Below are 20,159 nucleotides of genomic sequence, written 5' to 3'. Positions count from 1 at the left end.
ATTTAGTAGGTTTTATGGTTCATAACCATTTCAAATGAGTTGACGTCATTCTATGCCTTTGTTATTCCTCAATATGCATCGTCAAATTATAGGTCTATACCCCATTGTATCTACAGCAGCAAGACTTCCGTCCTCTGAGAGGCATTATGAGAGAGGTGTTTAGATGGGGTGTTATGTTTATTTTTGACATCATACGTTGATAGAAGACCCTCTCTACGAAATCATACTGCAGTAATACCTTGGATAACAGTTCATAAATACTGTCATTAACAATTTTGGTTGCACATAGTAAAACTTTTTTTACTTGAACTGATGATAATAATGCCTTAACCAATTATATGGTTTTGCAATCAGATGTAACTACTAATAGTGATGAGATCTGCATGTAACAATTAAAACATTTAAAAACAGGGTTGTTAAGGGGTCATTAAAGATAAATGTACTAGTCTGTCCTTCAAAGGAATTGTAATAAGGAAGAAAACTTAGACCCACCACTTCCTTTTTTTAGATACATGCTACTACTGCAAAGTTAAAGTGAGCACAGTAAAACATAGCAACTTTATTTCACAGGAGAGGGAGAGAGAAAGAAAAGAGACGAGTGAGACATAGCTTTGTTGTCGCACATTCAGCTATTACACGGGCTGTTCAGTGCTTGTGTTTCGTTTTTTTTACCCTCATAGTGTTTTAAAACTTTCTTGTGGCAGCGATAAAGGCAGTGATGTTTCCTGTTTACTGTACGGGATTTTCACACCGCCTCAAACCATAGCTCACCGGCAAGTTCATCGCCGATTAAATGATTGGCCACCGCAGCGTGACGTGGGGTTGTTCTTCTCCAAAAGTTGAGTCGGTCTCAACTTTTCACCACAGGCCCGCTGCGTTTTGAGTGTCCCCCCTGCTGCAACCCCCGCCGCAGCCTAAACACACCCCCATTCAAAATGAATGGAAAGACCTGCATTTTGATTTGGATCGTTGGACGGCCGACGCAGGATGTGTGAACGCAGCCTTAACTGCCAACTCTGCTGCTTTATAGCCTCTTTTAGCTTATTTTGAGGGAAAGTGTGCACACTCTTATTAACCAATTTCAAAGCATCAGAAGGCAGCTGTTTTCAGCAAAACGTTCTGATAGTGTGCTTTCTGCTCAGTACCAGCCACTAGCTAGTGAAGAAAACAGAATATCTAGCAGCTAAAGAAGAGCAATGAAAAGGACCTGAAAGGAGAGTAAATATTGGACTAACATTCATCAGATGGACTTTTGGTTCAAAATAAATGCTTGCTAGTTGTCTGCTGTATACTGTAAAAAGGCAAATGTTTGCTACACGTTAGGTAGCCTGTAATGTTAGAAGATGATGATATGTTAGAGATGGGTGTATGTTAGCTTGTTTTAAAAGTTCCCCTGCCCCAAAGTGGCTAAAGAAATCGATAAATGTGACTTTCAATATATATCGTAAAAACATTACATTGTTGCTAACATGAATTCCGTGCTTATCAGCATTTCCTGACACATGAAAATGTCCTGTTCAACCTCAACTCAATGGGTTGAAATGATTCAGGCTTTGTGGACATTCTGAATTGTGATCAGATGCTTCCAACAGTGGCATGAATGAATAGGCCTGTAATTTTTTTCCAGTTGCTGTAGCAACACTAAAACATGGACAGTATTATGATGTCATTGAAGTTAATGATCAGATGTAATTTCTTTTGGTTTCAGTCCCACCAGTCCCATTAGTCATACATTGCAAAGCTCAAAAATAAACACACTGTGTGTGACTCCTATCTTTTTTTTTTTTTTTTTTTTATCTATATCACAAGTTTTGTTTTTTTTCAGTTTTTTCATAGTCTTGATTTGTAGCATTTTCAAGTGTTGCTCAGTCACTAAGTTTAAATAACTGTAGAGGAAATGATCATCCTTGGAAAGGAAAGGCTTGAGGCTGTCTAATTGCATTTCTTTAGAGATTTTCAGGGCGAGGCTGTGCCAAAGAAAAGCTATTCACCTCATTGTCTGTGTTGCCCAGAAAACCACATGTTGCACAGCCTTCCTCCCTCATGAATTCTCTTCAAAATGTTTTACGACAGAAGACTAAACACAGTTAATCAAGGTGGATTTTGAATGACCTGAAAATATGATTGAAATTGCATTACAAATAACTCTACCTTTCAAATGACATACTCTGATGGTTGCCAGACACAGAAAAGGAAGTTAAGCTTTTTGATACTCTTGGATGCTTAAGTCTGTCTGAGAAGACCTGGTGCACTCACTGTGATAAATGTGTAGACCTTTAAATGTATTAATTTGGAAGGGCCTAATCTTGTTATTCCAGAGGCATGAAGATAAAAGTTCATCCCTCGTAAACCTTAGACATTATTTAAAGTGTAGCATGACTACAAACCACTGTGAGTCAAATAACAAACTGAGGCCTAACGAAGACCCATCACTAGTGCTTAGCATCTATTGAGACAATGAACCAGACCTCAATTAAAGATGAATGTGGGGAATGTGAAGAATTCCCAGCAAGCAGGAATGCATCCCTGCTCAGAGGGGGGTTGAGCTGATTCTTTGAATGAACAATTCTGGTGAAATATTGAGTAAGATCATCAATTATCAAGCCTATCCTGAGAAAAACCTGTGTTCACACGACTGTTCATGTCAGCTTCATCTTTGTCTTTGATATCTGTGTTTTACCCATAATGCAGCTTGAAGTTGGTGAATATGAATCTGTGCATTTATTTGTTACATTTTGTTTTACGAAGTTAGGAAAGCAATGTTAAAGTCAAGCCTGACGTTGCCTTACACATAAAGAATGATCCCAGTCACTTCCACACAGTGAGGCATACAGCTTAATAATTAAATACTGGTATCAGATCGGTACTCCGTATCGGCCAATACTGAAAGCCCAGGTATCGGTATCAGAGCGGGGACTGAAAAAGTCAGATCGGTGCATCCCTGTTCTAGTTTTGTCTCATATCTGTCAGGTTTAAGTTGAAGAAGTGATGCTAAAAGTGCTGCCATAATGAAACCATTACATCTTAAAACATTCTAAGTAAAATAATTTTGCTGTGCACGTCACAGTCATATCAGAAGTCTTTTTTTGTTTTTTTTAGTTGACTATACAGGCCCTTTTTGTTTCAGAAATGTTTTACTTCATTATTTTTATAACTCCTTTTTATAGGCATGGGATAAAGAAATGCTGCTCCTATGTGCAGCTCACTTAGTGGCTGTACTGTCGATCTTTGGATGAAAAAAAAGTTACCATGTGCTGCAATTTGCCGAGGTTACAAAATACCACTGTGCTTTATGCAACAATACAAAAAAATTGCAAATACTGGAAGTTAGGCTCAAATGTAGTATTTCACTTGTTCTGCAGAAAACGTCAGCAAGACACTTGGAAGTGTTGTTAGTCTTCAACTTCTTTAAACTTTGAGAGACATAAAGCCTGAGGAAGTTTTTAAATATGTTTAGATCAGTATTTGATGAGGCCTTGAACAGTCATTTCAATCACCCACTTCTTGAATCCTTTACGAATGGGAAACCAATGTGTTCATTAACTAAAGTGCTTAAAGGCATACAAAAGAAAATGTTTCCTATTACCTGGTACTCAAGCTTCCTGCAATTTGTCAAGGGAAATGATTTCATGGTGCTCACCATTTCATTTCGTCATCTTGGCAACAACACAAGGACGACAGAGTCTGAAATGTTTGAATAGTCTTTATTGGAAAGCAATCTCTTGTCTTTGCTGTTGTGTTATGGATTTACACAGCACCTGTAGTCCATTTTTTTTTTTTTGATGAAAATTTGTCAGTATAGGAGGACACGGAGTGATGAATTGATGAGGAAGTGCAGGGAGCCAAGTCAGGAAGACCGGGCAGCTGTCGGCTCCACTCGGAAACAGGAGTGTGAGCTGGTAAAGGGAAACTCCCGCTCTCTTGTCAATGAAGTGTTTATGACTGCAGACCATGACAAAGGATACAATGCACTAGGGCTGTCGCTTTTTCTAAAATAATCAAGTTTGAATGATTACATAACAAACACTTACTTGGAATTGGAATTAGTTGGAATTGATATTTCACATAATGTCTCATTTAGCCTTATCCTTAACTATGTTATATTTCATAAAGTTGGCAAACAGTCTTACCTTTATCCAGTGCGTAACTTGGAATAAAAGGTGCCAGCGCTCTAAACCAGAAGCTTCCATACAATGCACATGCTGTCTTTGAGGGCACAGATAATGTGCAGATAAAGTATTGATATGAGAGCATAAATTACTAATTGGTTATATGACACACTTATTGTAATTCCAATAAAAGCACACATTATCAAAAAATTACATGTATGGACTATGAACTTTCCTTGTAAATCAAACCATTAAGTTTTGTCCCATGTTTAAATGATAGTTTCAATATTTCAAATACAAAGTGGTAGTCCCACAATGCACTGAAAGATTTAGATCCATTCGAAAAGAGCCAAATGGGTTAATGGGCCATTAAATAACCTGATTGGATGCCTGGGTGTGATGTTTCCCTTTCGTCCCCAACCCTCAGTAAAAGCCTTCTCTTGTTATCTGTTCTTTTAGATATCCTTCTTCTGCAGCTCATCTATGACGTGCCGTGTATTGACTCACTCCTCTTTTTAAAGGAAGGATTCACACAGATGAGTGCCACTCCCCAGTAACACTGTATGAGCTGCTAAGCTCCTGTAACATGAGATAGATTTGTGACCACGGCCAAGCAAGCCATTTGATTTGTGACTTTCATCACCTTGGACATCCCATGTGTAGCTACTTCCTGAACCAAATGAATAAACCGTGTTAGACACTCCTTGACAGATGCATGATAAAGGTGTTGACCTTCAGTGTGCGACCCGTCTGCTGCTCCTCTGAGTCATTATTAGTCAGAAAGTCATTTGATATCTCAGAACGCAGCACTTGCTGCTTCTGAGACTATTGATCAAGAGTAGCTAATGGAGTGCTGTGCCATCAAATTGCATGGGCGTGTCTCATCAGATCGAGTACAAAGTCCCTTAGAGTGGGAATTAGAGTTGCACTTTGAGGAACTAAACCTCTGTGCAGAATAGCATACAGTTTATTCGTAGGACATTGCTAAGGGCAGCAGTGACGACGCTTGCCAGAATTTTGCCATCATAGATCTTAGTGGTCACCATGACTAACAAAGCATTGTGTCAAAACTACCCAACATGTGAAAGGCAGGCTGTGTCTTGGCAGCCTTGAGGCTTTCAGAGTAGCCTTTCTTCTCCCAGCAGAGCAATGGGCTGCTGTCAACAAAGCCGAGTCTGTTCTTAAGGAGCAGCCACTTTATCAAGCTACTTCACAACACAGGGTTTCCACAGAGCGCTCTTGGATGGTAAAAGGAGTGTCAGTGTTTCCACTCTAGACATAAATGGTAAATGTAACTGACAGCTTGGAAGAAGATGGCACTGAATCAATAAGGTTTTAAAAAGAAGGTGGAAGTGTACAACTGCCCTAAAGTGGTTTGCTAGAATCTATTCAAGGAACCGGATATTTGTGTTTTGGTTTGGCCTGTGAGCGAACTCTGATAAAGAATGAGTTGATCCTGGACAGTCTCGCGTCATCTTTTCCTCTCTCCCCTGTGTTTCCTGTCTTCACTATCATTTACCAAACTCATGTCAAGCTTGGTCAGTGTTAGTATCAATATGTCGTCCAAAATTTGCGTAGAGGCTCAAAATAGCGAAATAGGCCAGGCATCATGAACTGCTTGACAACAACGATTATAAACCTGGGTCACAGTTCTATTTTTGCAGCAAATTGTTTGAATCGCTTTTCGCTGCAGACTGTTTTTTTTTTTAACTTCAGATGGTAGGAAGAGGGAGCCTCTTCCTACTGTCTGAAGTTCAAAAAACAGCAGGGAGGAGGAAAAGGAAGGCAGCGATGACCTGTTGAATACAGTACAGAGAGCCTCAACTCACGTGATGCTTTAGGGAGAATATGACTCAGTACTCGTTAAATGCAGCATGCACTCAGCTTTTGGCCTCCAGGTTGTTGGCCGCTCTTCTCTTTTGTTCAGTTTAGGTCATGTCTAAACTTGACTTGATGTCATATAAATCTTATTGTTGTAACAATTCTGTTCTGAGATGACTTAAGCTTTTTTAAGTTTTTCAGGTGTCCTAAAAAGTCAGAATGGCAATGTTTTTTTGTTTTTTTTATGGCCGCAAGTAGATGTTTTCACTATAAAATGTATGTTTCACTGTTTTTGCTGGTATGTAAATTGGTGTGTCATCATCATACATCATAGAACTATGATGTAGCTTTATATCCATTAATAGATAAGATACAGTTTATAGTCCTGAAATCAATTTGCACCCAGATGCTGCCTGGAAACAGCTTTTCCCGAAGACAGACACAAATATTCAAACTCTTACCACAAAGTGCAGAAAATTGCAAATTGGTTAGAAGAAGTATTGACAGCACTCTTGGCTTGTATGTAAGAACTCACAAGGCAGGAGAGTTTACTTTCTTAAAAGAGGTTACTGTGTTCTGTAGTGTTGGCAAAGGTGTAAGGTCTTTGTGTTACTTCCTCCCCCTTCACGTATTTTTACTACTCTGTCAGTGCCCTGTTTTCCTGGTCTGTAGCCCTGCTGCCCTTTGGTTGAACGGGACAGAACAGCTTTAGTGGTTGGCTTTTGTTCAGAGCGACTCATTGGTGGAATGTCAGGGTGGCATTACACTGTCACTCCTCTGAGATAGACAGCCTCTGCTAAGCTCCAGTTTTAGTTTGGCACAACCTTTGACCCTAATTTATAACCCCTCAGTTACTCCGAGTCCCTCTGGTCCTGTGAAAAGAGAGTGAGGAGATGTATGTCTGCTCTGCTCCATTACAGCCTCCACATCAACCAACAGGAATGACCCTGCTACTGCCTGTAGTCAGACACATTTACAAGCTTCTTGTTTTTATTTTTATTTACAGAAGGCTTTTTTTTGAATAATCAAATTATTATTTAGTCTATGAAATATCTGTAATTTGTGCCAAAACAGTGTCATTAATAATTCCAAGACCCCAGGGTATCATCTTTGAATTGCTTGTTTTGTCAGTAAAGTTTAGCAAAGTAAAACATGTTCAAAATAGTATTGCTAAATTATATGTGTGACAGTGAGATAATCACTCATGTAGTTTATACATGTATTTGTAATAATAATAATAATGTAAACAAAAAGATTTAATCTCTCCCTATTGGGCAGGGATGCAGCTCATTTAACCCAGCGCGTGTGATCCGTGGCGTGTCCCGGTATGAACGCATGTGATCTCTCACCCACGGCAGCTCGACGTGGGTGAGTTGTGTCTTCCTACAGAGCTGAGGTCATGGGGGAGGTGAGTCATTTTGGCATTTGAGGGAGAGGCAACGTTCAGCTGCTTTACACATTATAACTGTGCTGAAGCCTGGCGTCCCCCCAGCAGCTGCCTTGTTGAAATAATGGCTCGCTCGACAAGTAACAGGACATCATTCTGGAAAACTGTGATTAAAGACAAAACTCCCTTAGGGGGAAAGTTGTGGTACCAGAGTTTTTACTCACCAGATGACATGATATTGATGTATAAAATGTGTGCTCAAGTTGCATAAAAGCTTGAGGAGTGAATCTAAAATGTTAATATTACCGAGCCAGCACAACTGTGCCAACTCCTCTGAGTACTGAAGTGTTGACTGATACCAAATCCTCATGACTGATAATGTAACTAGTCATCAGGGCGGAGGCTGGGTTGGGGGGTGATTCCTGTCTGTGACCACCCTTGGTGCCACTTTTACAAGTTTCTCAGGAAGAACATGTAGCATCTTCCAATCCGTCCAAGCATTACTTCTTCTATAATGCCATCTATTAAACAGATTTTAGGTTTGGTTATAACCCAGTGGTTTAAATTGTCCTCCCTCATATTTGTAACGGTAGTCACGATTCATGACAAGTTCCCCAATATGAGAAGGCAGTCGATGAGATGGGGTCAAAGAAATCCATGTGTTTCTCTTATACCATAGCTACATATCGAAGAAAAACAAAAAGTTGTGCTGCCCATAATTGAATTAGAATCACGAGCACAAGTGTGAAGCATCAGTTCTGTACAGAGACCACAGTTTAACCCTGTGCACTGATTTAGAACGGTAGTTAGGCTGTCTGATATCTGAACTATATTTGAGTTGTAACTGGCACTGCCCAAACAACCGGAAACATTTATTTCCTGTGGCGGTAATATACAGTACATTTTCATCAGTATAACGCTCTGATGAGGCATCTAAAGAAATAAAATGTGATTAACAATGTCTGTATGTTAGACATTATGAAAAGCCTGATTCAAGTACATACAGTCAACAGTCAAACTGATAATATAGTTTAATATTACTGCAGTCAACTGAAATCGGCATGTCTTGGTTGCACATTTAGCCATGATCTGCAGCACGTGATCACAATGTTTTGCAATCAAATCAAGACAAAAAATCGCGACTGTATCCAAGAATAATCTTATTTGTATCTAAAACCATTTACAGTAATTACTGCAGTGGGATGAACATTTTTTTTTTTTCTTCTGGGCTGTCATGTGGTCACCATGTTGTTACCTGCCACAGTTTCCTCCTCCAGTCCATGAAAGTGACTGTGGGTGTATAGCATCTGTGGTGACACTGTAATGGACCAATAACCTGCACACAACAGGGTGTTTTTGACCTTTGCCCAGTGCATGCTGGAAAAGGCACCTGTGACCCTGAAAGAGATTAAACAAAAAACGATAAGTCTGTGAAGTTGATTTGAAACTAACTGGATAAGTCAAATTGAGCACCTGCTGTAGCAGGTTAACATTGATTAACTTGTGCCCAATATGTTTTGTAAATGTGTTGGCATGAATTATGACATAAGAATTAATACAAAATAATTTATCCTATGCTTTTAAACTAAGAAGAACTGGGTCACAAATGCCACGTTGTGCATACAAATGGTATCTCATGTCTTTGCTTAGAAATGTCTGTTGTATGTCTTAGTCATTGTACATTACCTCTTCTTTATTTCCTTGATGTCTTCATCCATTAAATCATAGTTGATTGATTTTTTTTTTTTTTTTTTTTTAGGTGGGGAAGGAGACTGTACAAACCACAGAGGACCAGATCATGAAAAGGGACATGTCACCAGCTTTTATCAAGTAAGCCTAGATCTCTTTGCAGACCTCAATTTCATACAGTAACAACCTTTCAAAAATGTATTTAGATTAAATGGTTGTCTCTCTACAGTATGTGAAACCCACTAGCCTCTCTCTGGCTCTCTTTTCCCTTTATCTGTTGCAGTAATGGCTGGTTGTGCCCAAGCAAAGGTCAGACACGGCATGTTAAGTGCCTCAGAATCTCGCCCTGGTGTAACATAAATACTTTTTTGCCTAGGGAGGAGTTCCTTTACCCTAAATGAGAAGGGCCATAAACTCATACATATCCTCATACATAAGAGCTGCTGCTGCTGCTGCTTTTTGTTTATGGTAAAACATGAAGAACACACACACAAAAACTTTACATATTGATGTAGAAAAGGAGAGATGCACATATTTAATCAGATCATGTATTAGTTTTCCTAGGATCACTCCACATCAGCTAAATCCTTCCCTTGGGCTCAGCTGCTGCCTGTCTGTATTACAGTCTTTCACCAATCCTCCTTATTACATCAGCGACTACAGTCAAGGTAGGGAGTGGCGGGACCTGGGAGCCCCCCAAGGTCAGGGATGAATTGCATTGGCAGGCTCAGGTCATCAGGCTCAACACATTTGGCGCCTCAAAGTCACATCGTCACCCTGGTGCCATCCATCAGCACATGTGCTGGAATGTGTCTCCTTCACTAAATATAGTGTCTGTCGGGGGCCTGTTAATGCATGGCTGTTTCTCGCTAGTGCACGCTGAAGGACATTGCTGGTTGGCTCTGCAAAGACAGACACTCACACTCACACACACACACACACACACACACACACACACACACACTCACACTCACGTCAGCCTTGATGTCATGCATATACATTAGCCTTCATCTTGCAGGAGACTTGCTCTTTCAGAAGAATGAAAACTGAACTCCTCTTGTTTGGCCCCTTTGCAACGCCTAAAATGTGGAAAATAGCAATAATGATCCCTTGTTACCACGGTAACATTTGGCCTGTAGGCAAAAGAAGGAAAGCACTATACTATGGGAAGTAGAACATGTGTCACCCCTTGGCTTGTTGCCTGTTTCTATGTGCAATATGGCTGTTATGATATAATGCAGGTGGCATGTATGATGATGAATCGAAGGGCTGAGCCTGCAGTTTTTTCTGCTCTGGAGTGCACCGAGTGCATCGCAGCCAGGAAGCAACTATCAATCATTTACATTTCTGTGGAAACGGGGATTAAATTGGGCCGGAGCCATCCAGAGTGGAGCACCGCCTCCTGAGGTCCAAATCCCATCCTGTGAGAACAAGCTAACTTTTCTGTCACGAGACAGAGATACTCATGCTGCAGAAGTCAAAGTCAAGTCAATTTTAGTTTATATAGCCCAAAATCACAAATTTGCGTCATAGGGCATTACAATCTGTACAACAAATAAAGTTTTTTTATCCTTAGTCCCATTAAAACCGTTTAAAGTGGTCTTCATTTTAAACCAGCCCCCAACTTGCTTCCCCCATATCCCACTCAAGAATTCACAAAAAAAAGAAATGTCCTGTCCATTCACTTATTCATTAGGCTTTTTTAAAAACAAATCTTCTTGAGCTTTTAGCTCTCAACAAGTGGTTCCCAGGTCATGAATGAACCTTCCATCTCAATTCATTAGGCTTTTTCTAGCAGTCTCGCTTCAGGACAGTAACACGTTTACTCTGTGAAAACATTGTTTTTATGTTTCAATAATTCCATAAATAAATCCCTTTTTGAAAATCCTCAAGAAATTACTAAAAGTACCTAAAGCTGAAGGAGACGTTTTCTCAGTTTAAACTTCACAATATCTTTTTAATTCTGCAAAAGTTTGTTTACATAATTTCCTTACTAGCACTCACTAACGAAGTTCGATTAAGATATCTTAATAATTAGTATCTTCATATACATGCTGTGCTGTAGCTTGTCGTGAACAGTATTGTATACACAAGCGGCTAATCACACAAGCGCTTGTAATATAGGAAGGAAACTACTAACCATAGTGTTGGGATGAAGATAAGAGTAAGCTGAACTCTCTGTAAAGGGCTCTTAATATTTTGCCAGTGGGTTTTTCAGTTCACAATTCTTCCGAGCTGAAATATATTCATTTTTGGATACTTTTGGTTATACCCTGCATCAGTTACAGTCAAATCTAATCAGGTTAAAGTAATTGTAATCCCGAAATTTAAACATAAATTAAAAGTATAAATAATTGTTGTTAGGCTTTGACTGTAGGTGTAGAAAGGAGTACCCAGTCCTTTCCTAATTCCCAATTTAACCTCTGTATGGGAGACATTTATAAAAAACATTTCATCTGGGATTTCGACTCCATCGGCTCTCACATTAGTATTTGCTTGAAATGTGATAAGAAGCATACAAGAAGATGAAAATCATGCTTGGACAGAAGTCACTGTATGTTTATGGCTAGCTGTATCCCAAAGCTTCCATTTGTTTTTGCTGTTTCCAAGTCCATCTGGCTTCTGAAGGGCTTCGTATCATCAGCATGACTTGTTTTGAGGATTTTTTTTAACTGTTCTTAAAATTCAGTGTCTTCTGCTTTCCACAGAGTGGAGAATGCATGCACTAAACTGGTGCAGGCTGCCTCCATGTTGAAAGCCGATCCATACTCCGTTCCTGCTCGGGATTACCTCATCGATGGCTCCCGGGGCATCCTCTCTGGGACCTCTGACCTGCTCCTGACCTTTGACGAGGCCGAGGTATTCATACATTCATTCGCTCATTCATTCTTTATTTTATTTGACATATCTGTAAACCAGCATAAGTCTGTTCGCTGAACAAGAAGGTCAGAAGCAGATTTTGTTACAGGAAAGAAATATCAATCAGGTGACACCAGGGCCGGAGTGGGACTCATTTTCAGCCCTGGAGTTTCATGCCTTAGACCGGCCCATTTTACTTCACGACTGACTATATATTAAAATAATGTAATTAAAACTTTAGTATAAGTCTGCAATAGCGCACTGTTCTCTACAGCCTTGCAATTCAGTGTATTTTTTATAAAATATAATTTCCAATTCAGTGCAAATACAGTAAGTGTTGCACAATGTAGATTTATTATTAATTACATTATTATTATTATTATTATTATTATTATTATTATTATTATTATTATTAATTAATTAATTATTAAAAACAGTTAACATCTTTATAACAACACAATGATGTTCAACGATACCAGAATCTATGTTCTGTGCAACTAAGTGTTTACAGATATCCAAACCGTGAAATTAAATAGAGTAAATACAAATTTGTATAATATTACATATTACTTTTATCCTATTTCCTTTCAGTCGTGGGCTTTGTATATTTTACTATCCTACTTTTGATGATACAAGACAATGGATCACTAGTAACATTTGGGCCTGGAAAGGGATTATATTGTAACTAATCTGATCATGTTTGCTTGTTCACACACTGTGGTTCAACAGCTTACCTGTGCCTTCCACACTACTTGCACACTGCTCTGCTTCTGACACTAAACAACATTTATTATTTAATTGTTTCATTCTCAGCACAAATCTCCCCTTTTTACAAAGCTTTCTGATCAAGTCAAGTCAGTTTCATTAATGTAGTGCCGAATCATCTGGCATCATTGATTATCTCAGGGCATTTTTCATATAGAGCAGGCCTACACCATACTCTTCATTAATAACGATTCTAGTTCTTATAATATTCACTCAATGAGCAATCCTACCTGCCCACTCTGGAGTTATGAGCTCATGGCTGGTGCTTGGTACTGGTTCTTCATTGTCACTGTTAGCAGCAAACTGGACTAGTGGCTGCTGCCGAGAAGCTACAAGAAAGAGTTTGATTCATAAACATGAACGCTGGTTTGCAGGCAACGTTTTATATTATGTTTTGCATGGCCGCTAGCATCTTCCACTGCTCCTAACTAGCTTAGCTTACCTGTCTCATGGTCTTCATTTAACGTTTCACTGTTGCCGGTTTTAATGAAAAAGTTTCTCAGTTTAGCACATCTGACTTTCTAGAGCTTCCCATTTTTTAATTGTCGCCTTTTCAGCGCCGTTTTGCTCGCATGTCGCAGACGCATCCTTCAGCACCACTGACTGAATTGTACAAGGTGACGGTTTGTATGTTTTTTTTTTCAGCAAGGTCCCGTCGTCGTCAGAGGAGTCCAAACATAATTTATAATTACGTCATAATAACCAGACTTCACTCTGCGAGTGGGCTGCATGAATATAGAGAACAGGCAGCCTCTGGACAGCATCCATGATATATTTCAGCTATGATTTCAACCCAGTACCATGACTAAACGCCACCGGCCCTCGTGACCAAAAAACCAGACCAGCCCACCGGTAATTATCCCGGTGCTCCCGATTAGCCAATCCGGGCCTGGGTGACACCGCTATATATCAACTGTTTTAGCGGTTTTGTGTATTCTACCACACCTCATCCATGTAGTGATTTCCTACATTCTTGCAGATGTGGTTGTGCCCCAAATTTCAGAAACATATGTACATTTAATAACAGTTTATTGAGATATCTGACAGTGGAGGAATTTATTTATCTGCCTCTTGTGCTCTGGAGTTCTCCCAGTGCATTAGTTAAGCATTGTTGCAAAATGATGGATGCTTACATGTGCTTTGACTTGCCTGGTGTTTTCAGATGACTGAAAACACATCAATATGGCATTGTTTCTTCTGTGCTTGGCTGGTTATAAACAGGAACTAGGAAGCAGAGTTTGTGATAAGTTTTTTTTATCGTTAACATACATTAATTCACAGTGAAGATTGCTGTTCATCTTTCTTTGACAATGAAGTTTTTTTTAGATGTTATTACTATACCCCAGACAACATCTCATCTCTTTAATAACTGTATCTGTGGTTCTGTGCTTACTTGTTTGTTAAAACATAAATATCAGCTGTTGTTATCTGATATTTATTATTCTGAAATAATAAGATATCAGCCTAAAAACCCACCATTGGTCAGGCTGTAAAAGATACTGTATATCCGGCAACAAAAGTTAGAAATGGACAGAACATAGCTAATATAGCTTGTAACTATGTTAAAGGTTATACCATTGATTTTCATGGAGCAGAAGCTTTAGTGTCTTTTTAATGGACACTTGATCATGGCAGAGGCCTGCTGTTACAGGCTCTTCTGGTATAAGGACAGTAGCCATTCTTGCAGTGCATTTCTCTTGGGTACTGTAAAGCTTATAAAAAAAGACAGCGAGAGATAAATATACCGCACGTCTTTGAAACTCTCCATATTTCTTATACAAACACTTCCTAAATCTTGAACCAGGCAGGAGTATCATCTATCAGGCCCATTCGTTCTTTCCTCTCAGGGATTGAGAGTAAAATAAAAAAAGTTGCAGATCAGCTTTCTGGGAGCAGACATCAGGCGTCCCAGCGCTGTCTGCAGCAGTCAGCAGGAGTCATCAGTCAGTGGTGCCATCATGTTTTCCAATGCAGCTCAGGCATGACTCTGTGTAGTGGAATGGTGACTCCAGCAGTCCACATAAAGCTGGAGTGAAGCAGGACAAAGAGGCTGGAATGTCAGTAGGCAGCATTATCAGAGTGTAATTAGAGAGAATGGGAATGGGAGGAGGGGTGGGTGTTTTTTGTTTTTTTGCATAATCACTTTTCTCTGTGAATGAAACTTTGTTTTTGAATGAGCTTTGCTGTCTTACAACATATTATCCTGTCATTATCATAGGTCCGCAAAATAATCCGTGTGTGCAAAGGCATCCTGGAGTACCTGACTGTGGCAGAGGTGGTGGAGTCTATGGAGGACTTGATCACGTACACAAAGAACCTGGGACCAGGTCAGTCTGCTGATACAGTAGTGGCAAGATAACTCTGCTGTAGTCTTGACTTGACAGTATCTTAGAGATTTTACTGTCTTGGTTGACAGATTGAGGGTGTGTATTTGAGTTGACATTTAGTTTTTTGCAATGTTAGCAATTTATTTGTGTTTGTTGCAGTGTTGAAAATACTGAACTCAAATTCTCTACTGAAATAAAAGCAGTAACACTTCATTGCAGAATTATCCCATTAGAGGTAAAAGCCCTGTGTTCAGTTTTACTGAAGTAAACGCATTTTGTGTTAGAAGTACATTTCCATCTGATGTCTTAAATGGTAATCACCACACATGATTACATTAAAATGACACTAAAAGTATGTTATTTGAGTAAATATACTTAGTTCCTTTCCTCCTATGGTTTGTTGCCTGTGTCCAGGAATGACAAAGATGGCAAAGATGATAGATGAGCGACAGCAGGAGCTGACACACCAGGAGCACCGTGTGATGTTGGTCAACTCCATGAACACAGTCAAAGAACTGCTGCCCATCCTCATCTCAGGTATTCACACATTATGTTTGTTTTTGTTTCTTTATTTTTTATAAAGCAAATACACTGGCCCACACAATGTATTTTAGGTCAGTATTTTTGAGTTGTATTGTTTATTGTGATTTCTGATTTATATTTCAGGTATCAAAATCTTTGTGACAACCAAGACATCTGGTAGCCAGGGTGTAGAGGAGGCCTTGAAGAACCGTAACTTCACTTTTGAGAAGATGAGCGCCGAGATAAATGAGATCATCAGAGTGCTGCAGCTTACGTCATGGGACGAGGATGCCTGGGCCAACAAGGTATGCCCAATAAATGACATGCTTTTACCTCAGTTTGTCTATGGCTATCAAAGTCACATGCACACACTTTTATTATAAGTATACATGAAGAACAAGAGACTGCTTTGGTCTTTGGGCTGCTAAGAGTGTTTAAACTTTGTTTTTGCGCATTCGTTACGGATCACAGCTGGAAACGGTGTTTGTATGAGCACATTTTTTATTTTGTATGCTACCCACTGTGCTCTCACACAGTCCCAGAATGCCTTAGGCAGGACTCTGCTGCAGACTGGAGAGAATATGAAGTGAATTTATTCTCATTTGGTGTATGTTTTTACTTTTTTAACAAGGCATGCTCTTTGTTTCATCAGGATGACCTTATTTCAAGGTTGACAGGTGTGGAAAATGCTTTTGCTATATTTCAAGCTTACCTACAGTTAGTAATCAAATTAGGAATGATTTAACTTTCTCTGTGTATCTATGTAGCTGGTTAATCTTTTGGGCTCTTTCATCTGTTTCTGCTCTGCACGTTGTGCTTCTTTCCTGTCCCGACACTCTTTCTGTGCCACTTTTTTTTCTTTGTTGACACCTTTTGTTGCTCTTAGTTGGTATGTCCAGTTCAATATTTGTATTTATGTCATTCTTCCTTTCTTTTTACTGTTTCTTTCTCCCTTCACCCCCCTGTAGAAGGTAAGCCTTACCTCTCTCGCCACTTGGTTGTGCAGCAGCATGTCTGACAGATGTGTGTGCTTTGTGGTGCCATTGTGTGCTCATTAGTAATGAGGCAGTTGGGAGGTTAAACTGTTGACTAGATATTGATAGAGTAAATTAGCAGTTTGAATGTATTGGACTGCTAGTGGAATGGTGTTCAATGAAGAAGTGCTTAGCAGGTTTAATAGCTGAAATGTTGATCTATGCAGTATTCGTCCCCCCCCCCCCCCTCATTTTTTATTTGTTTTGCTTCATAACATGACATTGTATCAACATGTGTGTGTCCTCCTCCTATGTCATGTAAACCTCATGATATGCATGCCCTCAACCTGTCTCATTATTGATTAACCTGACTCATGCAGTATTGATTTGGGTGTCATTAATGAGAATTCTCCTGATCCGCATTACCCAGCCTTAGGAGGAGAGCACATAGGAAAACTGGTTTGAATTTAGTTGTATGAATGGTAGTTTTAATTCAATATATATGGCCTTGTTTGCTCAACAAATCTTATTTCCCTGAACACAAATTGTGCCTTCTCACTTACATAATCCCAATTTCTAATGCCATGAATCACACCTTGTCTACTTTTTGAGTAATACCAATCTGTGTTTACTATAGGCTGTAAAGAAGAGGCTGTGCATTTGATATGAGTGCAAAGATTCTATATCTATCCATCTTTCACTTCACTTTACTTCACTGGCTTTTTCACCCACATACATACACAAGTAGTTACAGACAGAGCAGCAGCTGCACAAGTTTGAACAGTAAACTCATACACCTCCTGCAGCTCTGATGACATCACTTCACACCTTTATACTTCCTGTTTTTCCCTTTTCTTGTTCTGCTATGTTACAACCACACTCCGAGTTATGACAGACATGCTTGTTGTTCTCTTTTATTTTGAAATAGGGATTATTGTGAGGGCTCAGACATATTTGGTGGTGCAGTAGAGGTTTGTTCTTATTCGGCTCATTTTGCTATGGAACTCTTGCTGAACTCTGTGATGAAGACACAAGCTGCATTAGTAAGGAAAGTAATGTGTGTTTTCTGAATTTCTATTATTGTACCATGACAAATAAGCTCACTTTACCACTCATTCATCCGCTCTGGTCTCCTGCTTTGCTCCATGTCCTGCAGGACTCCGCTTGATTTTGCAGACTTCGGCAATGAGTGGACTCATTGTCAAGTCAGCCGCTGTTGGACAGATTGTTGTATTTCCATCCATTCTGATTGAGATACAACCGAGAGTCGTTTGGCTTTCATAACATGACACGCTCATTATTGACGATGTAAAAGAATTATGGAAACGGCATGCGCTACATGGTTGTGCCTGATCGATGTTAGCGATGCTGCATATTGCTGTGCGTTTCTTTTACTGGAATAACTAAACAGTTGGGTTTGATCGATGAGATCCTGGAGCTTTTCTTGACCATGTATCTCGCTCAGGAAAAACTGTGAATGAGGATTATTTCTAATTGGGAATAAAATGATATGACATGTCATCACATGTTAACCTAATTCACACAGAATATATTATTTACAGGGGTATAGTGTCCCTAATAATCATGTCATGATTTATGGAGATTTATGGAATGTGTAAAACATTCGACTCCTTTTTTTAGTTTTCTTTGGTTGCATTGATTCCCACTTTACGGTATTCATTTATTCTGTCTTTCAAACCCAAAGGACACAGAGGCCATAAGAAGGGCTCTGGGGCTTATCGACTCAAAGATGGGTCAGGCTAAGAACTGGCTGAGGGATCCAAACGCTCAACCAGGTAATAAATTCCATGTCCTATACCTTAAACTATTAATTCTGCCGCTAATCATGTCCTCACACTGATAATCTAGTTGTATCTAGTGACTAATTTATGTGTTTGGCCTTGTGTTCTACTTCTAGGGGACGCAGGCGAGCAGGCCATCCGCCAGATCCTTGATGAAGCCGGGAAAGTTGGTGAACTGTGTGCTGGGAAGGAGCGCAGAGATATCCTGGGCACAGCCAAAACCCTGGGCCAGATGACTGACCAGGTGTCTGAGATAAGGGCCAGGTACACTATATACCATAAAAGACATTGCTTTGTGTGTTTGTGTCACAACTATGGCAACTATGGTAATCCCCCTCATATTTCATGCAGTCCATGTCTCTTTCATTAGATAGTCTCATGATCCGTTACAGTATGATTCTGTAATCACATTTTCATTGGATATTTGTATTGATGAATGCTCCTTTGACACGGTTTAATTTTCCATCCTTAAAGGGTAGGGAGTGTAAGGCAGTACGCATATTAGAGGGGATTATAGTGTGTAAGAGTGGAAGTGATATCCCTGATATGAAAGCTGATTGTCACCAGGGACCCTGAGTCACGCTCGATTAAAAGCAGCTGTCTGGTATTAATCCATAATCTACTTTAACCCCTGGTTGAGTTACTCCTCTGAAAAGCCAAAACCGAGGACCATAATGCAGACAGAAGTATGCATGTGTGGCCCTTTTTAAAGGCATAGCAGTGCTGCAGTTTATGGTATCCATGTGTTTTCCTTCTCCACCCCAGAGGTCAGGGGGCATCCCCAGCCGCCATGCAGAAGGCACAGCAGGTTTCCCAGGGGCTCGACGTGCTAACTGGCAAGGTGGAAAATGCTGCTCGCAAGCTAGAGGCCATGACTAACTCCAAGCAGGTCATCGCCAAAAGGATTGATGCTGCACAGGTGAGTAATTAACCCTGTTTGCCTTACAAAACATTGATTCAAACCTTGAAATAGAAGTATTTGATTATTTTATTTTTTTCTGCCCCTGCAGAACTGGTTGGCAGACCCTAACGGCGGGCCAGAGGGAGAAGAGAACATCAGGGCCCTGCTCACTGAGGCCAAAAAGATAGCCGACATGTGTGAGGACCCCAAAGAAAGAGATGACATCTTACGCTCTATTGGAGAGATCGCTGCCATGACTGCCAAACTGTCTGATCTCAGAAGACAGTAAGTTCCTGACTGCTGGAAATATTGCATCATCATATGCTGAGTTACAGTTGTATTGGGACGTATTGTTTGTTTTTACATATGCAGGGGGACATTTGATAAATAAGTGTTCAGTAATTGTCAACTTGGGCTTGAAAGTTATTCTCTGCCCATAGATCAGTGAGTTATTTTATCTCTTCCATTTTCCTTCTAATAATTCTCTATTCTTCCTGTGGGAGTACTGATTTTGTACTACAATCTACCTGGAACGGTTCTCATTCCACTTATTAGAAGTGGATTGGAGTATGTGTTTTTACCACATTTTCAGGTGAATTAGTCCAGATGTGGACAAAACCAGCAATGTGAAAGTGCTCTTAGTCCAAATGATTGATAGCTATTTGTTCTCTAACTGTAGATGGCTATTTACAGACCTAATTTCAGCCATATCTTTACGATAAAACACCACCTCAGACCTTTTTCGCTGTTCTTAATTCCTTATAGGGGTAAAGGTGACACTCCTGAGGCCAGAGCTTTGGCTAAACAGATTGCAACAGCTCTGCAAAACTTGCAGTCCAAGACCAACAAAGCTGTGGCTAACAGCAGGCCTGCAAAGGCAGCTGTTCACTTGGAAGGAAAGATTGAGCAGGCACAGCGCTGGATTGACAATCCCACCATGGATGACAGCGGTGTGGGTGAGTCTGGCTCCCATCCTCCCCAACTTCCTTGTCCCTCTATCTTT

General features: G+C 40.0%; 1 protein-coding gene across 1 annotated transcript in view; it reads left to right on the top strand.

Moving 5' to 3' along the window:
• The window catches only part of LOC144535928 (vinculin), a 28,217-nt gene that overhangs the window by 1,948 nt on the left and 6,110 nt on the right, over window positions 1–20,159 (top strand). The window contains exons 2-11 of the mRNA XM_078278722.1: window positions 9,077–9,147; window positions 11,715–11,865; window positions 14,849–14,957; window positions 15,372–15,494; window positions 15,624–15,784; window positions 18,159–18,249; window positions 18,372–18,519; window positions 19,021–19,174; window positions 19,266–19,441; window positions 19,922–20,112. Coding sequence (XP_078134848.1) covers window positions 9,077–9,147; window positions 11,715–11,865; window positions 14,849–14,957; window positions 15,372–15,494; window positions 15,624–15,784; window positions 18,159–18,249; window positions 18,372–18,519; window positions 19,021–19,174; window positions 19,266–19,441; window positions 19,922–20,112 — 1,375 coding nt within the window. The remainder of the gene's footprint in view (window positions 1–9,076; window positions 9,148–11,714; window positions 11,866–14,848; window positions 14,958–15,371; window positions 15,495–15,623; window positions 15,785–18,158; window positions 18,250–18,371; window positions 18,520–19,020; window positions 19,175–19,265; window positions 19,442–19,921; window positions 20,113–20,159) is intronic.

Source organism: Sander vitreus, chromosome 21, assembly GCF_031162955.1.
Source record: "Sander vitreus isolate 19-12246 chromosome 21, sanVit1, whole genome shotgun sequence".
In the NCBI taxonomy this organism is placed as follows: domain Eukaryota; kingdom Metazoa; phylum Chordata; class Actinopteri; order Perciformes; family Percidae; genus Sander; species Sander vitreus.
This window is presented reverse-complemented; position numbering and strand designations above follow the sequence as displayed.